This window comes from Ictalurus furcatus, chromosome 3 (genome assembly GCF_023375685.1).
Source record: "Ictalurus furcatus strain D&B chromosome 3, Billie_1.0, whole genome shotgun sequence".
Taxonomy (NCBI): Eukaryota; Metazoa; Chordata; class Actinopteri; order Siluriformes; family Ictaluridae; genus Ictalurus; species Ictalurus furcatus.
Window position 1 is genome coordinate 20,259,334 of NC_071257.1, and position 24,060 is coordinate 20,283,393.

Consider the following 24,060-nt stretch of genomic DNA (forward strand, 5'->3'; position numbering starts at 1 on the left):
CTGAAATCCGCCTTTTTCGCCAAAACTAAAACAAGTCAGACGTAGTGATGTGTCGTTCATGAATGATTCATTCATTTTGAACGAGTCTTTAATACGACTCGGGAACAACGAGATATCTCAGAGAGTGATTCGTTCATTCGTTCAGCATGCGCTGTAACATCCCCATAGGTTCTGTACTGGAAACAGAAACGATTAGGTCACCTCTCAGTCTTTGAGTTCGAGTCATTCATTCTTCGTTATGTACCATACGATACCGGAAACAGGATGAACGAACGACTCGGACCCGAAGACTCAAGAGGTAACCTAATCGTTTCTGTTTCCGGGGAACAGACGTGACAAAAGAAGGAAGGACTGGGATCGGGAGGTGAGGTGAACTAACAGACTGCATAGCCTGAAGACCTAATGCTAAACTATTAATTAATCATTTCTGTTTCTCATAATTGGTGCCTTGGTGGCATTAGTCTATAGTTTATTTTTTATAGTTTATTAAGTACAAAATGTGTTGGGGAATTTAACATGTAACATTTTAATTATATTCTGCTGAAATGAACGAAATGACTCGAAAAAAGATTCGTTCATTTTGCTGAACGAGATTCAAAGATCCGAACTTCCCATCAGTAGTCAGACGGAGTAGATTTTATGGCAGGTTTACCTCAGGAGTCAGCATGAGGACACGGACAGGATGAAACCCCATGAAAATAAAACCCAGTGAAAATGAAACTTAAAAAATAAATAAATAAATAAACAAATAAAATAAATATGACACTCAGTATAGTGTTTTTTTTTAATTTAATAAATTAGTCTAATAGTAAAAAAACATGACAAGCAGTTGTTTTTGTTCTCTGTATAAACTAATACAATAAACGTGACAAATGAACAGTGAGCAAATGAACTTTACTGTTTTAATACAATCCAAATACAAACAGTGTTCTCTGACTGATCAGCGTCCGAATTCACTCACCCATTTTCCTTCACGCCTTCCCAATATAGTGGACTTAAATGTCATTCGCTATAAAGGCCTAGGGAATGAGTGAGAGGTTTCAGACACAGCAACGGACACGTTCACCATCCCCGGAGTTCTAATGAGAGACACCTGTTTCCAATCACACACACACAAACAAACAAACAAACAAACAATTCCTTTTAAGAGACTCTCATTCATTCATGAAGTTGTGAAGTAGCCTATACTCTCAGTTGTCTGGTGGCTCTGTCTATATCATGCCTTTATACCATGTCTGTTTATTCTGGATTTTTGACTTTGCTTACGTTTACGACCTCGTCTCTTTGCCCTGCCCTGTTTGTACTGTTTGCCTGATCACCTGACCTCTACCTGTTCATGACTATTGACTTCTGCTTTATCCTGTGGACTTGTTGTTTTATTAAACTGCCATATCTGCGTTTGCTTCTGTTTGCGTCTCCAACGTGACAACTGTGCAGAGGTTTTAGGCACATGCAAAGAAATGCTGTAGAGCAAAGATGCCTTCAAAAATAATAACATTAAATGTTTCTACATTAAAAAAAAATACTGTAAAGATCAGTAAACAATAGTAAATGAAACAAGGTCAATATTTGGGGGGGGGGGGTGTCTCCTATACAATTAGTGTAGTTTTATAAGTAAATGAGCTGTAAGTTTTATTGAGCATCTTGCAGAACCAGACAGGGTTCTTCTGGAGACTTTGACTGTCTTATTTCTGCAGCAAAACCCTGCAACCTTCATTGGGTTTTTTTTGTTGTTGTTGTTGTTTTTTTGTCTGAAACGTGTCTCTTGTGTAATATGCTGCTTTCTTTACTGACATACAAATATTTTTCTGTAACATTTAATTTTGTGCTAGAAAACCAATATTTGGGAATCTAAAATGTCATTTTATATATATGTATGTATATATATATATATATATATATATATATATATATATATATATATATATATATATATATATATATATAAATAAAAATCTATAGCAAAGTTTGTACAAAAAAAAATAGGGTGCCTAAGACTGTATACAGTACTTGTACATTCAGAGAATACTAACATTTATTAACATGAAATGTATATCAAATTCCTACTTAGACTTTTGTCATTGGGTGTTTTCATATTATTAATTATTCCTAGATTACTTTAGAGAGAAATAAATATATAGAATTGTATGAAAGTAGGAGATGACTACAGTAGGCTATTATTCTATGGATTGTGGGAATTAAGTACAAACTCATATTTTGTGTATGTACAATTATATAAAAATAAAACCAAAGCTATATGAGCGTATCTTTGCATTATTTTTGAGGTGTGTCTTTAGAGCTACACTCCACAAAACAAAAGGAGAAAATAGACTTCCAAATAATGTCTATTAGAAACTATTTTACCATAAAGTGCATTAGCAAGCTCAGAAGACAGAGGAATTTATTATATACTATTGTAAGTATTTATATAAAATTCATCTAATGCTTTATTTCATCAGTATTTTGATTCACCCTATGGTGCAAAAGTACACATGTTGTGGAATTATATTATATAAGAAGTAAGTCAGATGCTTTTAAAGTGTGGATTAAAAAATGGAAATTGCATTTGTGCACCAGGGGGAAAAAAACATTCAGATCAAACATATATTTATTTTAAGCAAACCATTAGTTGATGTCATTTTTGAATATGAAATCAACAAACTCAGAACCATTTAGCACTTATAAATCTTCATGAGGTTTAGAGTGTATTAAGTGTTACCCAGTGTACTACAGCTCACTGTAATCTACAGTTATTGTTCTTAATGCTACTACATGTTCCATTAGTGACAGCTGTGCAAGTACAAGTTAAATATGTTGAAAGTCAAATCCTTTGATGGAGAGACCTTCCCTGTATATGTAACAGTGGAGTGGGACAGTGGAGGATCAGCCAGTGGACTTTAATGAGAGAAGTAGAGAAAAAGAAAAGTGTATGACTGTTGAAGCCTTTTCAAGTGAAGAGGAACATGATTTTCAGTATTCCTGTGATCGTATACTGTATGGTTGCAGTGATAATCGCTTTAACATATGCCTTTCTATGATGGATGCAAAATAAGTGGTTCACAATTCTAATATAAAACATATTCCCAGAAAATAAATGCAAAGAATAAATACAAAGAATATGAATATACTAGCATTCTTTTAGTACACCATATTTAATTATTCATTCTCAAAACACAATAATTACTGTTTGTTGAAACTTAGCTTAGTACCTATACAATAAAAATGACATTGTGTCGCTAAGTATCCCTTAGTATTTAACTCTTTTGCTAGTGGTTGGAACATCCTGGTGTCTTTTTCCCCAAGCAGGAATGCTGTCTTAAATGGATTAATAGATTTGGTACCCCAGCCATCCCCAGGCCCGTGTGTTTGGTCAACCTGAAAGAATTGCCAAACCAAGGGCTGCAACCTAGATGTCCAGGTGACAGTCCTAAACTCTAATTATATGCATGCCTTACATATGTAATTCATCAATCACACATCTATTGGTTATCATGAAAAGCCAGAACCACATTAGGAGATGAAGCTGTCTGTTCTTCATTTTTTAAAGCAGTGTTATAGAAATGCCATCTTAAGAAGACTTATTTAGATGTGACTGTAAGCTGATTGAAGATAAAATAAGATAAGTCTAAGTAGGTCAGACCTGGCAAAAGTTTCAGTGCATTTTCAGGGAGAACATCGAGGCAGTTGATTTTCAAATCCAGAATTCTGAGGTTGAGTGTGTCCTCAAATGCCATTCATGTCACAAAACTCAATTTATTGCCTTCAAGTCTGTGTTCTGTCAAATTGCCTAGTCCTTCATATTAATAGTGATGTTATTGAAATTTAGCCAAAGATGTTCTAGGGATTTATATAAGACAGATTTCAGTTAGATATGTTTTCTCAATTAGGATTTTGCAGAAATCTTCAGAGATATCTTCAGGTATCTCTACTAATGCTGTTTCCATGCACACAAGGAACCTAATTGAGAATGTACAGATGAATATAGCTTATATGGATTTTCCAAAGATAAAAGGTTTTTTTCCAACTGTAATATTGTGTAGAACAGTTGTATCACCAGATGTTCATCCATCTATATACTCTGGATGGTTGTGATTTGTTATATCCATTCTTAAAAGCCCTAAACAAATCAAACTGAATTGAACTGAATTTGTAATCTCTCAAATTCACATTGCTCATACACTATACCTCTAAGAATATTTTTAAAATAAGAATAGTTTAAACATATTATCATGTAGTTAGAATAGACACATGCAATACAAAAATAATAGAGCAAAAGGGACAGTGAGTGTTCCCATATTTACACACACTGTGTAGGCTAAAAGAACTGACCTCCCATGGCAACTGGCTGCACAGTGTGTCAAGTCAAACACTGTGAGCTGATTGAGCTGACAAAAGAAGCAAAGCAAAATGAAAATAACTATGAATAGTGTCCATAGTCCTATAAAAGTCACAACCATGCTGTGCATAGAGCATGTCTGGTAAAGTCTGGTAAAGTCATCTAAAGCTTATTAACAATAATCCTTAACATACTCCGTAGAGCATAGAGTGATACATAGGACTAGGTTTAACTCTCAAAATATAATTACTGGGTTCTTTTTATTATTATTATTATTCATTCAGATAATCTTATTCATTGCTATTTTTTTTGGAGCAGCAGAAGGTGTAGCAGTTGGTATTATTAGACTTAGGATACATAGAAAAGCAAAGGTAGTGGTTGTGGTGGTAGCACAGGTAAGCAGTATTACATTTTATATTCTTATCTTCAAAGAATTCAGACTTTATATGCATACAAATAAAAGGTTTATTTCTAGGACACAGAACACAAATCAATGGCACACGTAACACATTTGCCAAATTAACCAAATTCAAAAACATGATGTAATTCTATACAGTATATTACGGTCGCCATAAGCAGCCATGCATTATTCATTTTTTCTTTCTCGTTTTCTCGTGATCTCGACTGTGTACTCAGGTCAGTGGGCTTTTTGAATGGGTTTTTGGTTAAAAGACTGAAATAAGGTCTGTGGTTAACATAATCTCAAGATATGTTCACGTTTTATACTACAACATCAGTAATATCCCACTCGTGATTTTGTTAAGCTTTTACATGTCTTGAAAAAGACTTTTGCTAACAAGTGGCTAAATGAGATTACAGAGGTTGTCGAACAGGAAAGCTACTCCAGCCTCGTTGTGTTTATACTCACGCTGTCGCAAACTATTCCAGCTCAAACTTTTCAACTTGTAGATTTATCAATTTGTAGTATTTTCCAGTTGTAGTGTAAAGATTGAAAGAGTTGTCGGAAGCTTAGAGGTGGTGATGTTGAAGTCATGCGACCGTGGTGTAATTCGTTTATAGCCTAACATTAGCTTTTTACTTCTGGTGATTGTATTTAGGCTTCAAAATTCATAAAAGTTGTGTTCATTTGTGAGGATTATTTTTATGAACAAAACATGTAAGAACCATAAACTTTTGTTGGCCACAGAGGTTTTTTTCTACAATAATCCAAAAGCCAGTGGAAAAATCCCATTGGATTTTTGTCGAGAGAACCAGGGTGATGCTAACTTCCAGGTTGGCCTACAAAAATACATCATCCCTGCAGGATTGACGACTTCCACATTAGTGTCCGACACTTGAGAAGGGGACACCCCTCTCTCTTAATGCGGAGATAAAGTCCGTCTTTACAGCAGGCAATTATTACATTTATGATTGCGAATATCCCAACGTGCATGTAACACCAGTCCCATTCACAAAGTGCAAGATCACAAGAAAATTAAGCTGAGATCATGAGAAAACAACAAAGAAAAAATAATAATAATGCATGGCTGCGTAGAGCTTCTGTAGTATGTAATACTCCATTAGTGTTTAATAAATTACCAATCTCATAATAATAATAATAATAATAATAATAATAATAATAATAGGAAGAAGAAGAAGAAGAAGAAAAATAATAAGAAGAGGAAGGATACTTTTAAATATCTAAGGGGGTGAAAAAGTTATGTCCATTAAAAATTAAAGATATACATACTGTATTAAATGTATACTCTAAGTATATTACAGTCAGTTACTCATTAACCACATATCTGAAGGATCAGTAGTTTGGTGTGTGTGTGTGTGTGTGTGTGTGTGAGAGAGAGAGAGAGAGAGAGAGAGAGAGAGAGAGCGAGCGAGCGAGCGAGTGAGCGAGCATGCCTGCTTCAGAGATTTCTCAACCACAACCCCACTACCAGCCATATGGCTTAGTCTCTTAATTACAACTGTGACTATATTAACAGAGAGCATTATTAATTCAAAGTGAGAGACTCAAAGCCATCTCATTGTTTCCTTAGTTACTAACTGGAATTGTTAAGCAACGCTCAGCAGAGCAGTTTTGGTATAAATTGTGTGCACTCAGATATTGGTGCTGGGCATGGATACTTAGGCTGGTTGATGGAGTGGTGATTGAGGAAAACGTGTGTCAGCACAAGTAATCATTTGGCTGTTCTTCAGTCTTAGTAATTGACTCAGAGTCCAGGCTAGACCTAGCTGATATCAATCTATTGGACTCCTCTGGGTTGAGTTTGGACAGATAGTCCCCCTCCAGGCCTTTGGCTTTTGTGCTGGGGGAGAGACTCTCAAATGTTACATATGAATCCTGAATGTCTTTGGACTTTTTGCTCAGAAGTTTTTGGATTTTCCTCTTAAGTGCTCCACAACAGACAACCACAGTAAGAGGCACAGCTATCACACAGGCAACAGATATTACAACTACATTAATAAGCTTTTGGGTCCCATTAGCACTTGCTGCTGCATCTGTGGAGAAGATTACACACTGCTCTTTTTTAGGGATCAAACCCTTTACACACACACAGGCAATGTATTTGGTTTTTGGAACCAAGCCCTCAATGATGATTCGATTGTTCCCAGGACTGACATTGATTCTGCGCATGTCCCTCTCTCCAAATACTGCATACAGCACACTAAAGGCAGTCGTGTTATTGGCTTTTGGAGCTCTCCACATTAGGCACACGGTATAGTCTGTATCGCCAATCACTTTGACTGAGCGAACAATCCTGTCAAAGTCTTGCTGCAGAGAGGATGCATTAGCTGCGAGGTTGCTCAGATTGGTCTCTAACAGTCGATCAGGACTAGTTGGTTGTGCATTTGTCCCAGTCTCTGGAGCACTGTCACTCTGCATGCCAGGATAGGGACCAGTGTAACCCATAGGTCTTGTAGTTACAGGAACAGAGGATGGACTTGGGGAAATATATTTGATAATAATTTTATCTTTTTCAACAGGGTTTTGTATGTCTTCTTTGATTTTCTTTTCAGTTCCAGCTGCATTGTCTAACTTTGGAGACTTGCTTATGATTAAAACAATCAAAGCCTCTGCACTCCCGGCATAGTTGGTTGCTTTGCAAATGTATTTCCCAGAGTCGTGGAAGGAGACCGTAGGCACATTTAGAATAGACCAAACAATTCCATCTTTAGAGTTCTCTTGTTTAACTGCAAAATAATAATAAAAGACAAGACATGTAAAAACTCGAGCATAGTTTAATAGAAGGCCAGAAATTAACAGCATTTTGCAATTACACATTGTAGTAATAATTCTGGTTAATGTATCTTAACCACCCATCACTGTGTTGACATACCTGTCCCATTCAATATTTTCCCATCTGCCCTTCTCCATGTCAGATTGGGCATGGGGACACCAACAGCACCACATCGCAGTAACACATTGTTGCCCGCTGTGCTCCTGATGCGGGATACAGCTGAATGAACCTTGGGCTCCTGGCATCGTCTCAGGTCAGCATCACTGAACAGAACTCCTGAGAGACTCTCAGGAGCAGCACACCTCAGGCTAGTGTCAATGAAGGCCACAGACAGTGATGGAGTCTTTTGGAACTGGGCAAGGTCATACAACCGACAGTCACAAAGCCAAGGATTGTCATGGAGTCCTGTGGCAAGAAGAAAAACGATGCTCTTTATGAGAAATTTTATGAATGGAGACTAGGGCTATACACATAATCATAATACATAAAACCAGTCTACTTGTGCAGGGCATAACCAGACCTTTTACAGCAAGGTGGACAGGTTAGTCCTAATGACTTTATTAGGGAGGCAATCTAGAGTGAGGCAAAGTTCTCAGGATTGGTTATCCACATTCATAGAAAATGACAAAACGTGGCTCCCCCTGTTTGTCTATGGCTTGAGTATGATCCCCATTGGACATAAAAGGCACACACCTAAGCAACATATGTCTGTCATCTAGCAAGCTATAGAAAACTCATAGCTAACCTAACATTAGGCTACATCTCATGAAGTACGTTACAAAAAAAGTGTTACAAACTCAATATCCTAGGTAAAGGTAGCTAATAATGAACAGAAGGAAGATTATCTTACTGGGGATGGCCCTTTAGCTACACCCATGTACTCATGCAAAATATATATAATGTAGTGGTGGCTTAACGGTTAAGGCTCTGGGTTAAGGCCCTTAACCCTCTCTGCTCCAGGGGCAGATCCCCCTGACCCTGCGCTCTGACCCCAACTTCCTAACATGCTGGGGTATGCAAAGAAAAGAATATCACTATGCATATACATATGTATATGTGACAAATAAAGACTCATTATCACACACACACACACACGCATGCACGCATACATGCATACACGCACACACACACATACACACAGACACACACACACACACACACATATATATATATATATATATATATATATATATATATATATATATATACTGTCGCGACGGGCAGAGAGCCGGCGCACACAAGAAGGAAATCGCTCCTTCTCCAACTGCCGCACCGGCACGACGTGGGCAGCTTCGTGCCGAACATTCCGCCAGCCGGAAGGACCGCCGCGGCGGGGCGGGACTGACGCGACGCCGGCCAGCGATTGGCGGACCCAACGGAGAAATTCCACCACTCAGGCGACGGCGGAGGAGGATAAAAAGGGCGTGCTTCCGGCCGTACAGGAGAAGAGAAGACCGTAGCGACAAGACGGACTCCGTGCGTGTTTTCCAGCGACATAGCGACTCGCAATCACCGAGCACAACAGTAACCTCACGCCCCACGCTAATCTCTCTCTCTCTCTCTCTCTCTCTCTCTCTCTCTCTCCCCACAAAAGGTGCAAGCGCGGACGAGATCGCCGGGTGGTGGGAGTCCCACCTACGGAGGATGCCGGCCCGGGAAAACCCTCGCCCCCGTCTCGGGAATCCCGCCTCCGCCACGAGTAGGCTACACCGGCAGTCACGCCTCCACAAGCCCCGCACTCATCCCCTCAAAACCCACTCACTTCACCCGTGCACCAATAAACCACCGTTTGTGAACGTTCTTCTGCCTCATGTGGGTCTGTATGCCGCCCTTCCCCGGGCTAATTCCTCACACTGGTGGAGGATGCGGGCATAGTACAGACTCGCCCACCACAAACGTAAAAAAAAAAAAAAATGAGAGAATTTTTTTTAAAAAAATAAATAAATACCAAACCCCCCCCCCCCCCCAAAATGGACCACGCCCTGCAACACCTGCTGGAGACAAGCCTCCAGCAGCACGCTGTGATGCAGCAGCTCGCCGAGAGCCTTCAGGTCGCCACACAGACACTGATCGCCTTCTGGACTGAGACCCCCGCCGCCTCCGTGCCTCTCCCCGACGCTAGTAGCAAGACCCGCCGCCTACTACCCCCACTCGGCCCCGAAGAGGACCTCGAGGCGTACTTCGAAGCCTTCGAGAGTATCGCCCGCCGGGAGGGGTGGGACCGTGACGACTGGCCACGCGCCCTTGGTCCACTGCTCACGGGAGAGGCCCGAACAGCCTACTATGCCCTCGAGCCGGAGGAGGCCGCGGACTACCTGGCGATGAAGGAGGGAGTTCTGGCATGGTGTGGCCGAACCCCTGGCCAGGCTGCTACTGAATTCCATCGCTGGGTTTATCGACCAGGGGCCCGACCACGTTGCCAGATGAACGCCCTCATCCGGACCACCAAACGATGGCTCCGGCCGGATCGGCATACCGCCTCGGAGGTGGCGGAGAAAGTGGCGGTCGACCGTTTCCTGAGGGCGCTACCCCGGGCAGAGAGACAGGCCGTGGGGGCACACGCCCCAACTACGCCCCAGGAACTCCTAACTGTCCTGGAGCGAACCTTGGCCACCCTGGAGCTCGACCCCGGGGAGCAGCAGCACCTCGATCGGCCCCCCGGTGCCCCGGGCCCCCGGTCCGACCGCCAGACCCGGCCCGGCACCTGGAGGAACCCCCAGAGGGCGCCCACTTGTGAACACCCCCGAGACGAGCCCATGCCTACAGAGCCGGAGAGGGAAGCCGCCCGGCTGCTTACAAAACCATGGCTGGCAGGCTGCGCCCTCCATCAGCAGCAACCGCCGGAGGCGCCCTCCTTGACGGTGTGGGTCGAAGGGAGACCGGTAACCGCCCTGCTGGACACCGGGAGCACAGTGACCCTCGCCCGGCCCTCCATCCTGCCTGAGGAGCGCCGCCCAAGGGGGACGCTCACCGTGACCTGCGTCCATGGGGACACCCGGGAAGTCCCCTCAGCCGAGGTCCAGATCCGGGGCGAACCCGGCACCTGGCCCCTCCAGGTCGGAATCGTCCCTGAACTCCCCGTGCCCCTCCTCCTGGGACGAGACTGGCCAGGACTCCTGGTGGTACCGAGAGCCGAGCCCCGGAGATTGCGGCGACGTACGAAGGGGACCCCGGCCCGGCCGGCCTACCTGGCCCAGGACGACGGAGAGGCCACCACGCAAGGTAAGACCCCCCCAAGCTACTAACCCTCTGTCGTCTGTCTTTCCCCAGGTGAACCGAGAGGGGAAGTTCGGCCGGGAGCAGAAGGAGGACGACCGGCTGAAGCACTGCTGGGCTCAGGTATGGGTGATAGAGGGGGTCGACCAGAGTCCAGACCTGAGGCTCCCCACATCGTACTTCCTCGTCCGAGGGGGGCTCCTCTACCAACGGGCCTGCCGCCGCGGGGAGCAGGTGGACCTACTGGTGGTGCCCCGACCCAAGACGGCCGTCTTATTGCACCTAGCCCACACCCATCCACTCGGCGGCCACCTGGGGGCCCGAAATACCCTGGAGAAGCTGCGGGACCGCTTCGTGTGGCCCGGGATGGATGCAGAGGTCCGGGCCTTTTGCCAACAGTGCCCGCAGTGCCAGCGCACGGCCCCGCGGAGGCCCCCGCCGGCGCCCCTGATCCCCCTGCCCATTATCGGCGTCCCGTTTGAGCGAGTGGGCATGGATCTCGTGGGGCCCCTACCCAAGTCTGCCCAGGGCCATGAATACATCCTGGTCCTCGTCGACTACGCCACGCGGTACCCCGAGGCGGTGCCGCTCCGCAAGGCCACCTCGCAAAACATCGCCAGGGAGCTGGTACTCCTCTTCAGTCGAGTGGGGATCCCCAAGGACGTTCTGACCGACCAAGGTACGCCTTTTGTCTTGAAGCTAATGGCGGATTTGTGTCGTCTGTTGCAGGTGAAGCACCTCCGGACGTCGGTCTACCACCCCCAAACCGACGGGCTGGTCGAGAGGTTCAATCAGACCCTCAAGCGGATGCTGCGCCGGGTGGTGGACGAGGAGGGAAGGAACTGGGACCTCCTCCTCCCCTACGTACTTTTCGCCGTTTGGGAGTGCCCCCGGGCGTCCATGGGCTTCACGCCCTTCGAGCTCCTGTTCGGGCGGCGCCCGCGGGGATTGTTGGACGTGGCCCACGAAGCCTGGGAGGAGCAACCATCCCCCTTCCGCTCCGTCGTCGAGTACGTGCAGGACATGCAAGCAAGGATTGACAGGGTGGGCCCCATCGTCCGGGAGCACATGCACGCGGCGCAGGAGGAGCAGAAGAAGGTATACAACCGCCCCGCACAGCCCCGGGAATTCCAGCCGGGGGACCGGGTCCTCCTGTTAGTGCCCAGCAGTGCCTGCAAGTTCCTCGCCCGGTGGCAAGGTCCATATACCGTCCTCGAGCGCCGGGGCCTGGTCAACTACCGCCTGCAGCAGCCCGGTAAGTGGACGGACGAGAAGCTATACCATGTAAACCTGCTGAAAAAATGGGTGGAACCAGCCCCGGTGGTGTCGGCGTTCGCAGCTCAGGACTCGGACCGGGGCAAGGGTACCTTGGTCGGCTTAGGGGAGGACCTCACCCCCGCCCAAAGACAGGAGCTTACCGAGCTGATCGACCAGTTCGCAGATGTGTTTTCGGCTACCCCGGGGATGACCCAGCTGGTCCAGCATGAAATCAAGACTCCTCCCGGTGTAGTGGTGAGACAAAGGCCCTACCGTGTCCCCGAGGCTCGGCGCCAGGCCATCGAGGAGGAAGTCAGTCGCATGCTGCGGGACCACGTCATCGAGGAGTCCAGCAGCCCCTGGTCCAGCCCCATCGTCGTCGTGCCGAAGCCGGATGGGAGCATGAAGCTATGCAACGACTTCCGGAGGCTGAACCAGGTGTCAGAGTTCGACAGCTACCCCCTCCCCAGAGTGGACGACCTGGTCGAGAGGCTGGGGAGAGCCCGATTCATATCGACCCTGGACCTCACCAAAGGCTACTGGCAAGTGGCGCTCGCACCGGAGGCATGGCCCAAGACGGCCTTTAGCACGGCCACCGGCCACTGGCAGTATTGGGTTCTCCCCTTTGGGCTGCACGGGGCGCCCGCCACGTTCCAGCGGCTAATGGACATCCTCCTACGGCCCCACCGGCAGTTTGCAGCGGCCTACCTGGACGACGTGGTCATCCACTCCTCCACCTGGGCCGACCACCTGTTCCACCTCAGGGAGGTCCTGAAAGCACTCCGGGCGGCCGGCCTGACCGCCAACCCAAAGAAGTGCCACCTAGGGCTGACGGAAGCCCAGTACCTGGGATACCGCATCGGACGGGGAATGCTGAAACCCCAACTAAAGAAGATCGAGGCTGTGAAGGGCTACCCGCATCCGACATCGAAAAAGCAGGTACGTGCCTTCTTGGGATTGGCGGGCTACTACCGCAGGTTCGTGCCTAATTTTTCTGCTGTAGCCTCTCCCCTCTCAGACCTTACAAAGAAGGGCCAGCCAGACCAAGTCAGGTGGACAGCCGACGCAGAAAGGGCCTTCCAGGCCCTAAAAGGGGCCCTCACCAGCGCGCCGGTACTCCGCAACCCGGACTTTGACCTCCCGTTCACCGTGCATACTGATGCAATCGAGACCGGGCTGGGCGCCGTCCTCTCCCAGACCTTCGACGGGGAAGAACACCCGGTCCTCTACATCAGCCGGAAGCTGTCCCCGGCCGAGAGGAAGTATGCGGCGGTCGAGCGGGAGGCACTGGCGATAAAATGGGCCATCGAGGAGCTGAGATACTACCTGGCAGGCAGGCACTTCGTCCTCATAACGGACCACGCCCCCCTGCAGTGGATGGCCAAGGCGAAGGACGCCAACGCCCGGGTAACCCGCTGGTTCCTCGCCTTACAAGACTTCTCCTTTCAGGTTAAGCACCGGGCGGGGACCAGCATGGTAACACGGATGGGCTTTCACGACGAGATACCCTCTGGGCCCACCACCGAGCGGCAGTAGGCTCGGAGCTGAGGGGGGGGTACTGTCGCGACGGGCAGAGAGCCGGCGCACACAAGAAGGAAATCGCTCCTTCTCCAACTGCCGCACCGGCACGACGTGGGCAGCTCCGTGCCGAACATTCCGCCAGCCGGAAGGACCGCCGCGGCGGGGCGGGACTGACGCGACGCCGGCCAGCGATTGGCGGACCCAACGGAGAAATTCCACCACTCAGGCGACGGCGGAGGAGGATAAAAAGGGCGCGCTTCCGGCCGTACAGGAGAAGAGAAGACTGTAGCGACAAGACGGACTCCGTGCGTGTTTTCCAGCGACATAGCGACTCGCAATCACCAAGCACGACGGTAACCTCACGCCCCACGCTAATATCTCTCTCTCTCTCTCTCTCTCTCTCTCTCTCCCCACAAAAGGTGCAAGCGCGGACGAGATCGCCGGGTGGTGAGAGTCCCACCTACGGAGGACGCCGGCCCAGGAAAACCCTCGCCCCTGTCTCGGGAATCCCGCCTCCGCCACGAGTAGGCTACACTGGCAGTCACGCCTCCACAAGCCCCGCACTCATCCCCTCACAACCCACTCACTTCACCCGTGCACCAATAAACCACCGTTTGTGAACGTTCTTCTGCCTCCTGTGGGTCTGTACGCCGCCCTTCCCCGGGCTAATTCCTCACAATATATATATATATACATATATATATATATATATATATATATATATATATAATATGTGTGTGTGTGTGTGTGTGTGTGTGTGTGTATACCACTTATTAGTTAACCATTTGTTTCTCATTATTACTAAAATTCTATACTTACCAAGAATAATTTTTGAACTCTCTGCTCCTTGGATGGGTTTAACTGCCATCCAAGTAGTAAGGACTTCAGACGGCATTGTCAGCAGGTTATTGCTGGAGAGATCCAGGTATGTTAAAGGTCTTATGTACTTTGCTGCCTCTGTAGGGACTGAAGAGAGTTTGTTATTGTGCAGGTCAAGGAGCTTTATGTTAGGCATATACTTTAAGGACTCCCAAGGAAAAGCAGTAAGGAAATTTCCATCAAGCCTGAGCTCTTCCAGACTGTTCAGTCCACGGAAGCTGTCCACGTTCACTGATGACAATACATTGAAGGACATCCACAAAAACTCCAGATTGGGGAGGTATTTAAATGCTTCACTGGGGATCCTCTTTATAGCTGTTTTTTCTATTCTGAGTTTGGATGTGTCACTGGGGAAGTTGGCAGGAACCAGGGATATCTCAGGATTGTTACAAATCACACTCCTAGATAAATGAGAGGGAATAATTAATGCAAGATTTATATGAACTTGTGAGTGATATGCATTTTTATAAATAAGAACTAAATAGGAAAATGTTAGTAAGGATGGGTGTTACTGACGAAGAGCACCAAATGTTGTACTGCTTGTACTGCAGTCTGCAAATTAAATGTAAGCCATCCAATATCAAAGACAGGGCTAGATGTTTTGGTTAAGATTATTTTATGTTAAGTAATGAAGTATTTATTATTTTTTTTATTTTAAGTAATGAAGTTATCCAATTATATTTTATGTCTACAATGCAAACTGTCTTTTACACATATATTTTAGAGCACTCACCTGGCCTTGGATCCATCACTCAGGGTGTGATAGAGGCAGCTGCACCGAAAAGGACATGAGGTATGTGCAGGCGGAAATCCACCTGATGCAAGCAACAGAGCAAAGAAGACAATAACCATCATCTTTAACCCTCTGTACTTTAACACCCAGGATGAGTCTGACTGAAGAAAGTCCACTTTTTCATTTATGGAAATTGCAGTGACATGTTATAGTCTGTCTGGCTCCAAGTCCCATCCTGTTCTGACTAACGCTTTTCTCAGATTTAAAAGAGAGAGAGGAGGAGGATTAAAGAGCCACGTATCTGCATGTTTTTGCATTTGGGAATCTGATAGACTGTGCAAACACTTAGTTGTGTATTTTAAGCCAAAAACACTCATGAACTGGTCATAATGCAGACTGATTTCCCCCACACATTTAATCTGTCCCATAATGACAGTTAAGCCCCTAATTTTGCAGCACAATCCTGGAGATTTATTTGGCGAACAGTATATACAAATGGCTGTTAATGGATAGTCTAAAAATGGCACAGACAATGCATCTGAAATATTATGCAAATAACTAATAAAGTTTGACAGACTGAAAAAGATTGAATTTATGCTTAACATGGTGGTGTTTTAGTTGACACAATGCTCAAGTTCATATTATGCAAAAAAAAATTATATATATATCATACTTACTGCATTTCTTAGATTTATTTTATTTCTTAACTATTTCTTCAGTCTTCTGCTCCAGATTGCATGAATATTTTACAAAGCACATAGCACATAAAGGGTTTTAAGAAATATTAAGTGGGTTCGTGGCTCAGTTCTATTGTGATTGTACTAATAGGCTACTATTAGTATAAGTAGTATATCACCAGTGTTGCATGCAAACAATGAAAACTGATGCCTTTCACTGCAATACTTGTGTATTGCACAAAATATCAATATGAACATGTTACTTTTCTAATTCCTTAACAGTGCAATATGACACCGTACAAAAATACTTAACAAATGTAAATGCTTGGTCAGCACATTCTATATTATAGGATTTGCACTAAATATTATTTATAAATGAATAAAATAAATTCACTTAATTCACAAAAAAAAAGTCAAAGTGCAGTATGTTCACAGTATACAATGTTATGTTGTTAAAACACTAGCCTAATTTCAGTCTTGAAAAGCTGCATGAAATTCTTGCTTAGGACTATTTATTTGTTTAACAAGATGTGTGCAGCAATCTCACCACAGACCTAAACCCGATTAGTTCAGGTTCTTATAAAGAAAAGAACTGTGTGCACATGAAGAATAAAATTCTATTTAAAAAAATATATATAATAAAAACCCTGCAAAAAATAAATAGCCCACATTTTAAACCACATTTAGCATGGAAAGTCGGGTATAAAATTAATGAAATTAAAATGCAGACTGGCAATAATTAGATATATGTGTTTTTGTTGCAAAGAAAAGGAATCTGCATGCTCTTCACATATGGCATCGTATACAGTATCTTATCAACACCTGGACACTGTGTGATAGCCAGCTGTGTGGAAGCTGACAGAGATGGAGGGATGTATAGAGACTTTATAGAGACTACCCCCACATGTTTAGACCAATCAGACATACAGTAACAAAGGAGAGTGTTGCGGTGGGCTGGGCCATGTCATTCACTACAGTTCAGACAGAAAGGACCACCGAGCGGCTTGTTGTGTAACTGAATGGGCGCATTGTGTAAACACGTATTAATGAGGTCACGCCGGATGTGTTCATTAAGAAATTCTTCGGTGGATTTGGGCTTTTGCATAACCACATTCCTGCCTTTTTCTCACGAATATATTAACCTTCTGTTCTGATCACACTCGAGCTTAGGTATGTTGTTTCTGGGATTTATTTCAAATTTCTGAATAAATATTACATTTAAGAAAAAAAACAAACAAACAAAAACAGATCAACTTCGATATGGATGCTTCTTCTCCTCTGCCGGAGGGATTCTCTGAGCTCGATATTTTTGCATTGGGATCATGTCTGCTTGTGGAGGGTAAGAAACAATGTTGACGATTTGATTGTGATGATTTGTTGTTGTTGTTGTTGTTGAAATGACGCTTTGGATGTAACGTTTAACAACCATGGTGCGATGTAATGTCCTCCCTGCACGTTGTGTAACACTTCAGTGCGCTATTTCCTCTCTGATGTGTTCTGAAGGACTCCTTGGATTTTTCATGAATGCTGTCACCGTTATTGCTTTCCTTAAAATACGAGATTTGCGGACTCCGAGTAACTTCCTGGTATTCAGTTTGGCTTTAGCAGATATGGGCATTTCTACAAACGCCACTGTTGCTGCGTTTTCAAGCTTTCTGAGGTGAGTTTGGAAAAAATGGATGATCCTGTTGACATTTTATGTGATGACTGAATCAGCATGGTGAATCAGGAAATAAAAGATGTGTGGGGTATAAGCAATAAAGAGTTAGTTAATTTACATTATAACAGATGTTACTGCAGTCAGTTATATGCACTGACTGTATGTGCTCATTCACAACGTGATTACTTCTTTTACCTGTTGCGATTTTACCCATTATTTATGAAAGGCTGGAAAATATGTTCTAACCAATTTTTGTTTGTTTTTGTTTTTGTTTTTTTGTGATAAACAAACTTACAGATACTGGCCCTATGGGTCTGAAGGATGCCAAACCCATGGCTTTCATGGATTCCTAAATGCCCTCTCTAGCATCCATTTCATTGCAGCCATTGCTTGGGACAGATACCACCAATACAGTACCAGTAAGGAAAATGACAACAGTTTGTGTTTATGTACACTAATCTCTCTCTCTCAAGTTCAATAATACAAACTCTCTCAAGTTCAAGTAATACACATTAATGCAGAAGTTCTCAAACCCCCTCAGCACATAATTATTTTAAGAACATAATCCAATAATTCAGACATTGTGGCTCATTATTGAAATGTGTACAGTGATTTTTGGCTATTTATTGACATTAAAGAGCTTTCCACCGACAGAATAAATAATTTAATATTATTTATAGGCCTACTTGGTTTGGATTTAATTAATTCAGTCAAACTGGTTAATAACTATAAGAACTCAATAAGGAATATAACAATGATTTTGGCAATAATGGGTTGTGATATACACCAGTGTAACAAAAACAAACAAACAAACAAAAAAAACACTGAGCTCCCAGGTATGATTTATGGACAACTTGGGGCCCCACTTTAAGAACCACTGCTTTAATGGTCCTAAGAATTATATTTGGCAGGATTTTCTTCAGTTTGATCAACAATGAAAAAGGTCTATCTGGCACAGAACCTACTCAGTGGACCTTTACTCTACATGGCTATAGAGGTGTAATCCATTCATCCATCACAAAAGCTTCTGTGAATAGCTAGCATCTTGGGTTTGTAAATAGAGTCCTAATTAGGACTATCCAAAAAAGCCATTGTCCACCAAGAACAAGAGCAGGGTTTACCAACGGAGAGAGTTCAATATGCATATACTCTCACAGAACACTTTATTAGGAACACTATACTAATACTGAGTAGAGCCTCCCTTTGCTCTCAAAACCATGGCATAGATTCCACAAGCTGTTGGAAACATTCCATTGAGATTTTGGTCCATGTTGACATGATCGCATCACACAATTCATGAAAAATTTTCAGGTGCATTTTCATGCTGTGAATCTCCTGTTCTACTGTACCACATCCCAAAAGTGTTCTATTGGATTCAGATCTGTTGACTGGGAAGGCCACTGAAGAACACTGACCTCATTGTCATGTTCATGAATCCAATTTGAGATAACTTTTGCTTTGTGACATGTTGCATTATCATGCTGGAAGTAGTCATTAAATGATGGGTAAATTGTGGACATGTAGGGATGCACATGGTCAGCAACAATAATCAAATAGGCTGTGGCATCCAAGAGATGATTGATTGAAATTAATAGGCCAAAAGTGTGCCGAGTAAACCTTCCCCACACCATTACACCAGCCTGGATTGTTGACACAACTCAGGTTGGGTTCATAGATTCATGAAAATTCTGACCCTACCATCTGTGTGCCTCAGCTGAAACTGAGGTTCATCAGACTAGGCTAAATTTTTCCAGGCTTCAGGTGTCCAGTTTTGGTGAGCCTGTGCTCACTTCAGCCTCAGCGTTCTGTTCTCAGCTGATGTGTCCGATGTGTTGTACATGTTGAGATGCTTTTCCACTCACCACAATTGTACAGCGTGGTTATCTGAGTTACTGTAGCCTTTCTGTCAGCTCAAACCAGTTTGGCCATTCTCCATTGGCATTTCTCATCAACAAGGCATTTCTGTCTGCAGAACTGCCACTCACTGTATATTTTTTCTTTATTGCATCATTCTGAGTAAACTCTAGAGACTGATGTTCATGAAAATCCCAGGAGATCAGCAGTTATAGAAATACTCAAACCAGCCCGTCTGGCACCACAATCATGCCATGGTCAAAATCATTGAGATCAGATTTTTTCTCCATTCTGATGGTTGATGTGAACGTTATCTGAAGCTGCTTGCCCGTAACTGATTTTATGTATTGCACTGCTGTCACATGATTGATTGATTATATAATTTTATAAATGAGTAGGTGTACAGGTGTTTCTAATAGAGTGTTCAGTTAGTGTATTAGTGTGTTAGTGTAAGAGATCTTACATCACTGTTTGAAAGCATCTGTTATTGTGCTACAAACTGAAATAGGACTTCTAGTAGTATCTGAAAGGACCTTCATAGACATAATCTTTTAAACATTTGTTTGTAATTGTGCAAAATCTGGACAAATATTAAATAGATCATACAGCACTACCCTCTTCCAGGCTAGCATTTCAGCTAAAGTTAAAACCATACAGACTTATCCAAAAGTAACAGAATGGCAAGGCCAATTCTTTTTTTTTATACACTGAAGACATTTGGGTTTAAGAGCAAAAGATGAATATGAGATGATAGATCAGAATTTCAGCTTTCATTTTAATGGTGTTTGCTAGAATTGGCCTTGCCATTCCAATACTTTTGAAGGAGACTGTATAATGGCAACATGTGAGAAAAATACTTTAAATATTGCAAATTGGTGGTGTGTGGGTCAATTTTTGTTGTTGTTTTTTATTACAAAAGGAGCAAAGTTGCAGTGGAGCAGTGCCATCACCATAGCTACCTTCATCTGGGTCTTTACTGCCTTCTGGGCAGCTATGCCATTGATTGGTTGGGGAGAGTATGACTATGAGCCCCTGAGGACCTGCTGTACTCTAGATTTAAGCAAAGGAGATAGGTATGAGACATTCCTTTTAGGTTAGGTTCTTGTTTTGATCAAAGCTTTATCCCCCATGCCACTACTCTTACATTTAGTAGCGCAATCATTACTATTAGCATAATGAACCAAATTCATATTTGGATTAATTATATTAATTATACTATAACATATATTTAAGTGTTTGACATATTCCCCTTAGTTTTGATTCAATACATTATATATCAATAATTACTAGTAATTTGGGCCATGATATACAGTACCAAAACACTTTGTTTTCACATAATGTAGTCTCTGTCCTAGTTATATGAAAATATCACAGTGTTCCTGTTCTATTATACCTTAGTGGTCAAATACATCAGTCTGTCTTTCAAAAGTAATTGTAGCAACTCCATTCATACTGGAATTTATTCTTAATTATATAACAATTTCAGGTGATATTGTGTTTGGAAAGTCAGTCACATTTTGACTCATATATATTTACCATGAGGTTTCAGAATACCACAGTTTCACAGAAAACAGCATTTGCATGCAACTTATCTGCAGCATCTTCTATACAATGAATATCAACCTTTTGGCACAAACATACATTGTATAGCAATATATCAAACATTCAATCAAATGCTCTTTATGTCACCTTCTACCCCAATATATTGCAACCAAGCCCACATCCACAACTATACTATTTGAAAAAGATCTGCAATAAATAATTTTACCTATTTTTTTTTTTAAATGTACTTAGCAAAAAGAGAAACGTCCTTTTTTCAGGAAACTGTGTTTTAAAGATAATTTTGTAAAATCCAAATAAACTTTACAGATTAGAATCACTGAAGTACTTAAAGCAGCTAGTGGCCACACCAGATACTGACTGTTACATTTGATACTGACCCCCCCCTTTGTTAAGGGATACATTATTCAATTTCTGTTCATCAAACCTCTGTGAAATTTGTTCACAGTTGTTTGTCTCAGTTGAATGTTTTTATGTTAATACAAATATTTACACATGTTAAGAAATTTGCTGTAAATAAAAGCAATTGAATGTGAGAGGACGTTTATTTTTTTGCTGAGTATATATTGAGTATTGCATACCTCATGCTGAAAGTTTATGCTTTTCATAACATATGATTTTATCTAACAGGTTCATGAAACTCTTCTCTGCAAACAAAACTGGGCTTGCAAATCACATGGTAACACCGCACAGTAGAACGTATGTTTTCAAAATGTAGAAAGTCTCTGTATTCTCAGTAGCCTAAAGAATTTACAGCCTTAAAATTATCCGTATCATGTACCTTGCAAACCTGATTGTGTTTGCAAAGACTGTGAGGAGTTCAGCTTGTTTCATGAGCTTGCTAAGTATAATAATATGTTGTGAAAAGTGCTAACTTTATGCATAAAGTAGACAATGCTCAAAATGTCTAAAAAGATTTTTTTATATTAAGACAAAAAATATTACATAGTGCAGAACATCTCATACAGAGCATTTGAGTGAACGTATGATACATTGCTATTCAATGAATGCTTGTGCTAGAACATTGATATTCAACATATAGAAATTGCTGCAGATTACATGTGAACATTTTTTTTCTGTGAGACTGGGTTGTTCAGAATCTTACACTGTCATGTGGCACCTGCTTGACCCCTTCTACATTTGTGCACAATACAAAAAGGACAAGTACAATAACATGACCTCATGCATTTCACTTAGGAACTATGTCACCTATCTGATTCCAATGGCCATTTGTAACATGGGAATTCAAGTGCTGATTGTGTTCTTCTCATACCAATCCATTGACAAGAAGTTCAAGAAGATGGGCCAGCAAAGGGTAAGAAAAATATTTTGCATATATGTCAACATTAACAACATTCTTCTGGTAAATATCGTTGGTATCATAAATAGACACTTGAAAAAAGAGCACATATGCATATTACTGAAACAAATTCTACAGTTGTGAAAAGCTGTGTACCTGCATTTTTTAGTCAATATGCTCTTTTGTCACATTATTATTATTATTATTATTATTATTATTGTTGTTGTTGTTGTTGTTGTTGTGTTGTTCACCATTTTCCATATGAATATTCAATTATTCATATTTGTATTACCATATTATACAGGTATTGTATTCAATCAGTGTGCTCCTTGGGGCTATATATTATAAATAAATCCAAAGAACTTACATAGAGATACATTTCTACATGTTAAATGAAACATGTGTACAAGTAAATAGTACGCAGACCATTCATTATACTACATATATATGTATTAGCTATGTGAGTCAGTATTATTATATATATATATATATATTATTGTACTATAATATTAATCTTTATTGTAAATATATATATATATATATATATATATATTTATATATTTACAATAAAGATTAAACAGGATTTTCAGCCACTGTGTTATCCAAGCCTAAACCTAATCTGTGACTAGGAAACTAATCCCAAGAATAGCATTTGAGATTTAACCAAAAGCATCAAGGCATTTATTGCTTATTTTATCTAACACACACAAGTTTGTGCAAACAAGACTGAATATATACATGTTTCATTGTCTTATAGCTTATGGTTGAAATTAGTTTCTAAGACATATAAATATTAAAGTTAATGTTTGTGTATACATTTATTTCTGAATCAAAATGTAATTTTGGATAAGTACATTTTTAAGCTGGTTGAGATGATGCCAACAGTGTACAAAACTTCATGAGAAATACTGTTAATAATTTTAAATATTAAATAATTGTCTTGCTCACTGCATAGTTCTATTCTAAAATGTGTTAATATCATCATTATTATTATTATAAACTAGTACAAGATTGTAAACATGAAAGAAAAGCCATCAATGATCATGTGTGTCCATACCCTTGACTAGTAATATGACTAGCACAATCAGACAAACTCCATGACTAATTCACTTCTCTGTCCTCCCTACAGTTTAACTGTAGCACTCCTTTAAAAACCTTGCTGTTCTGCTGGAGCCCTTATGGGATCCTCGCCTTCTATGCTGCCGTGGAAAATGTGAATGTTTTGTCTCCTAAACTGAGAATGGTAACACTATCAAGTCTCAATTTCAAAAAATCTAAGTCATAAAGCCTAAGTTATTTTTATTTTATCAGTGATACCATGCTCTATGTGCACTGCACACTGAGTGGATTTATTAACTTAATTTATAGGGGTTTTAATGTATTATTAAGGTAAACCATAAGTACACCTATGTGTGTCTTTGCAGATTGCTCCTATCGTCGCTAAGACCTCTCCAACTTTCAATGTCTTTGTTTACGCACTTGGAAATGAGAATTACAGAGGAGGAATCTGGCAGCTGCTCACAGGAGAAAAGACTGAATCTCCAGCTCCTACTGAGACTAAGTTTAAATGAATAATCATTCATCATTAATTCAGTCATTCATTCAACTTTATTAACTGCTTTATCCTGATCAGAGTCACACTGAATTCAGAGAATTCTGAGAACATTGTTGGGCAATGTAACAGTATTTACATATTACATACTAAAACATATTTATTTCCTACAAAAAGCACTATGATCAAACTCCAGATTGCAAATCTTCCTTTCCATGACATGATTGTATACATTTTCATAATATACATTTTCCAAGGATTAAGAATTACCAGACAGGAGGTGATTATGCACAAGACATACTGCAATTATGTCAAACTGCC

The 24,060-nt window shown here is 42.1% G+C and overlaps 2 protein-coding genes across 2 annotated transcripts; one reads left to right on the forward strand and one right to left on the reverse strand.

Annotated features, from left to right (window-relative positions):
* Positions 1 to 6,406: 6,406 nt before the first annotated feature.
* Positions 6,407 to 15,258, reverse strand: lrit1a (leucine-rich repeat, immunoglobulin-like and transmembrane domains 1a). The gene is made up of 4 exons (XM_053621319.1): positions 15,137 to 15,258; positions 14,344 to 14,804; positions 7,630 to 7,935; positions 6,407 to 7,483 (listed from the first exon to the last, which is right to left on the reverse strand). The coding sequence occupies exons 1-4, from the start codon at positions 15,256 to 15,258 to the stop codon at positions 6,456 to 6,458; spliced, it is 1,917 nt and encodes a 638-aa protein (XP_053477294.1). The 3' UTR covers positions 6,407 to 6,455.
* Positions 15,259 to 16,530: 1,272 nt separating this feature from the next.
* rgra (retinal G protein coupled receptor a) lies at positions 16,531 to 23,998 on the forward strand. Its single transcript, XM_053620128.1, has 7 exons — positions 16,531 to 17,152; positions 17,317 to 17,473; positions 17,771 to 17,892; positions 20,247 to 20,400; positions 22,085 to 22,202; positions 23,317 to 23,430; positions 23,612 to 23,998. Exons 1-7 carry the CDS (start codon positions 17,074 to 17,076, stop codon positions 23,756 to 23,758), a joined length of 891 nt encoding a protein of 296 aa, XP_053476103.1. The 5' UTR covers positions 16,531 to 17,073; the 3' UTR covers positions 23,759 to 23,998.
* Positions 23,999 to 24,060: the final 62 nt, after the last annotated feature.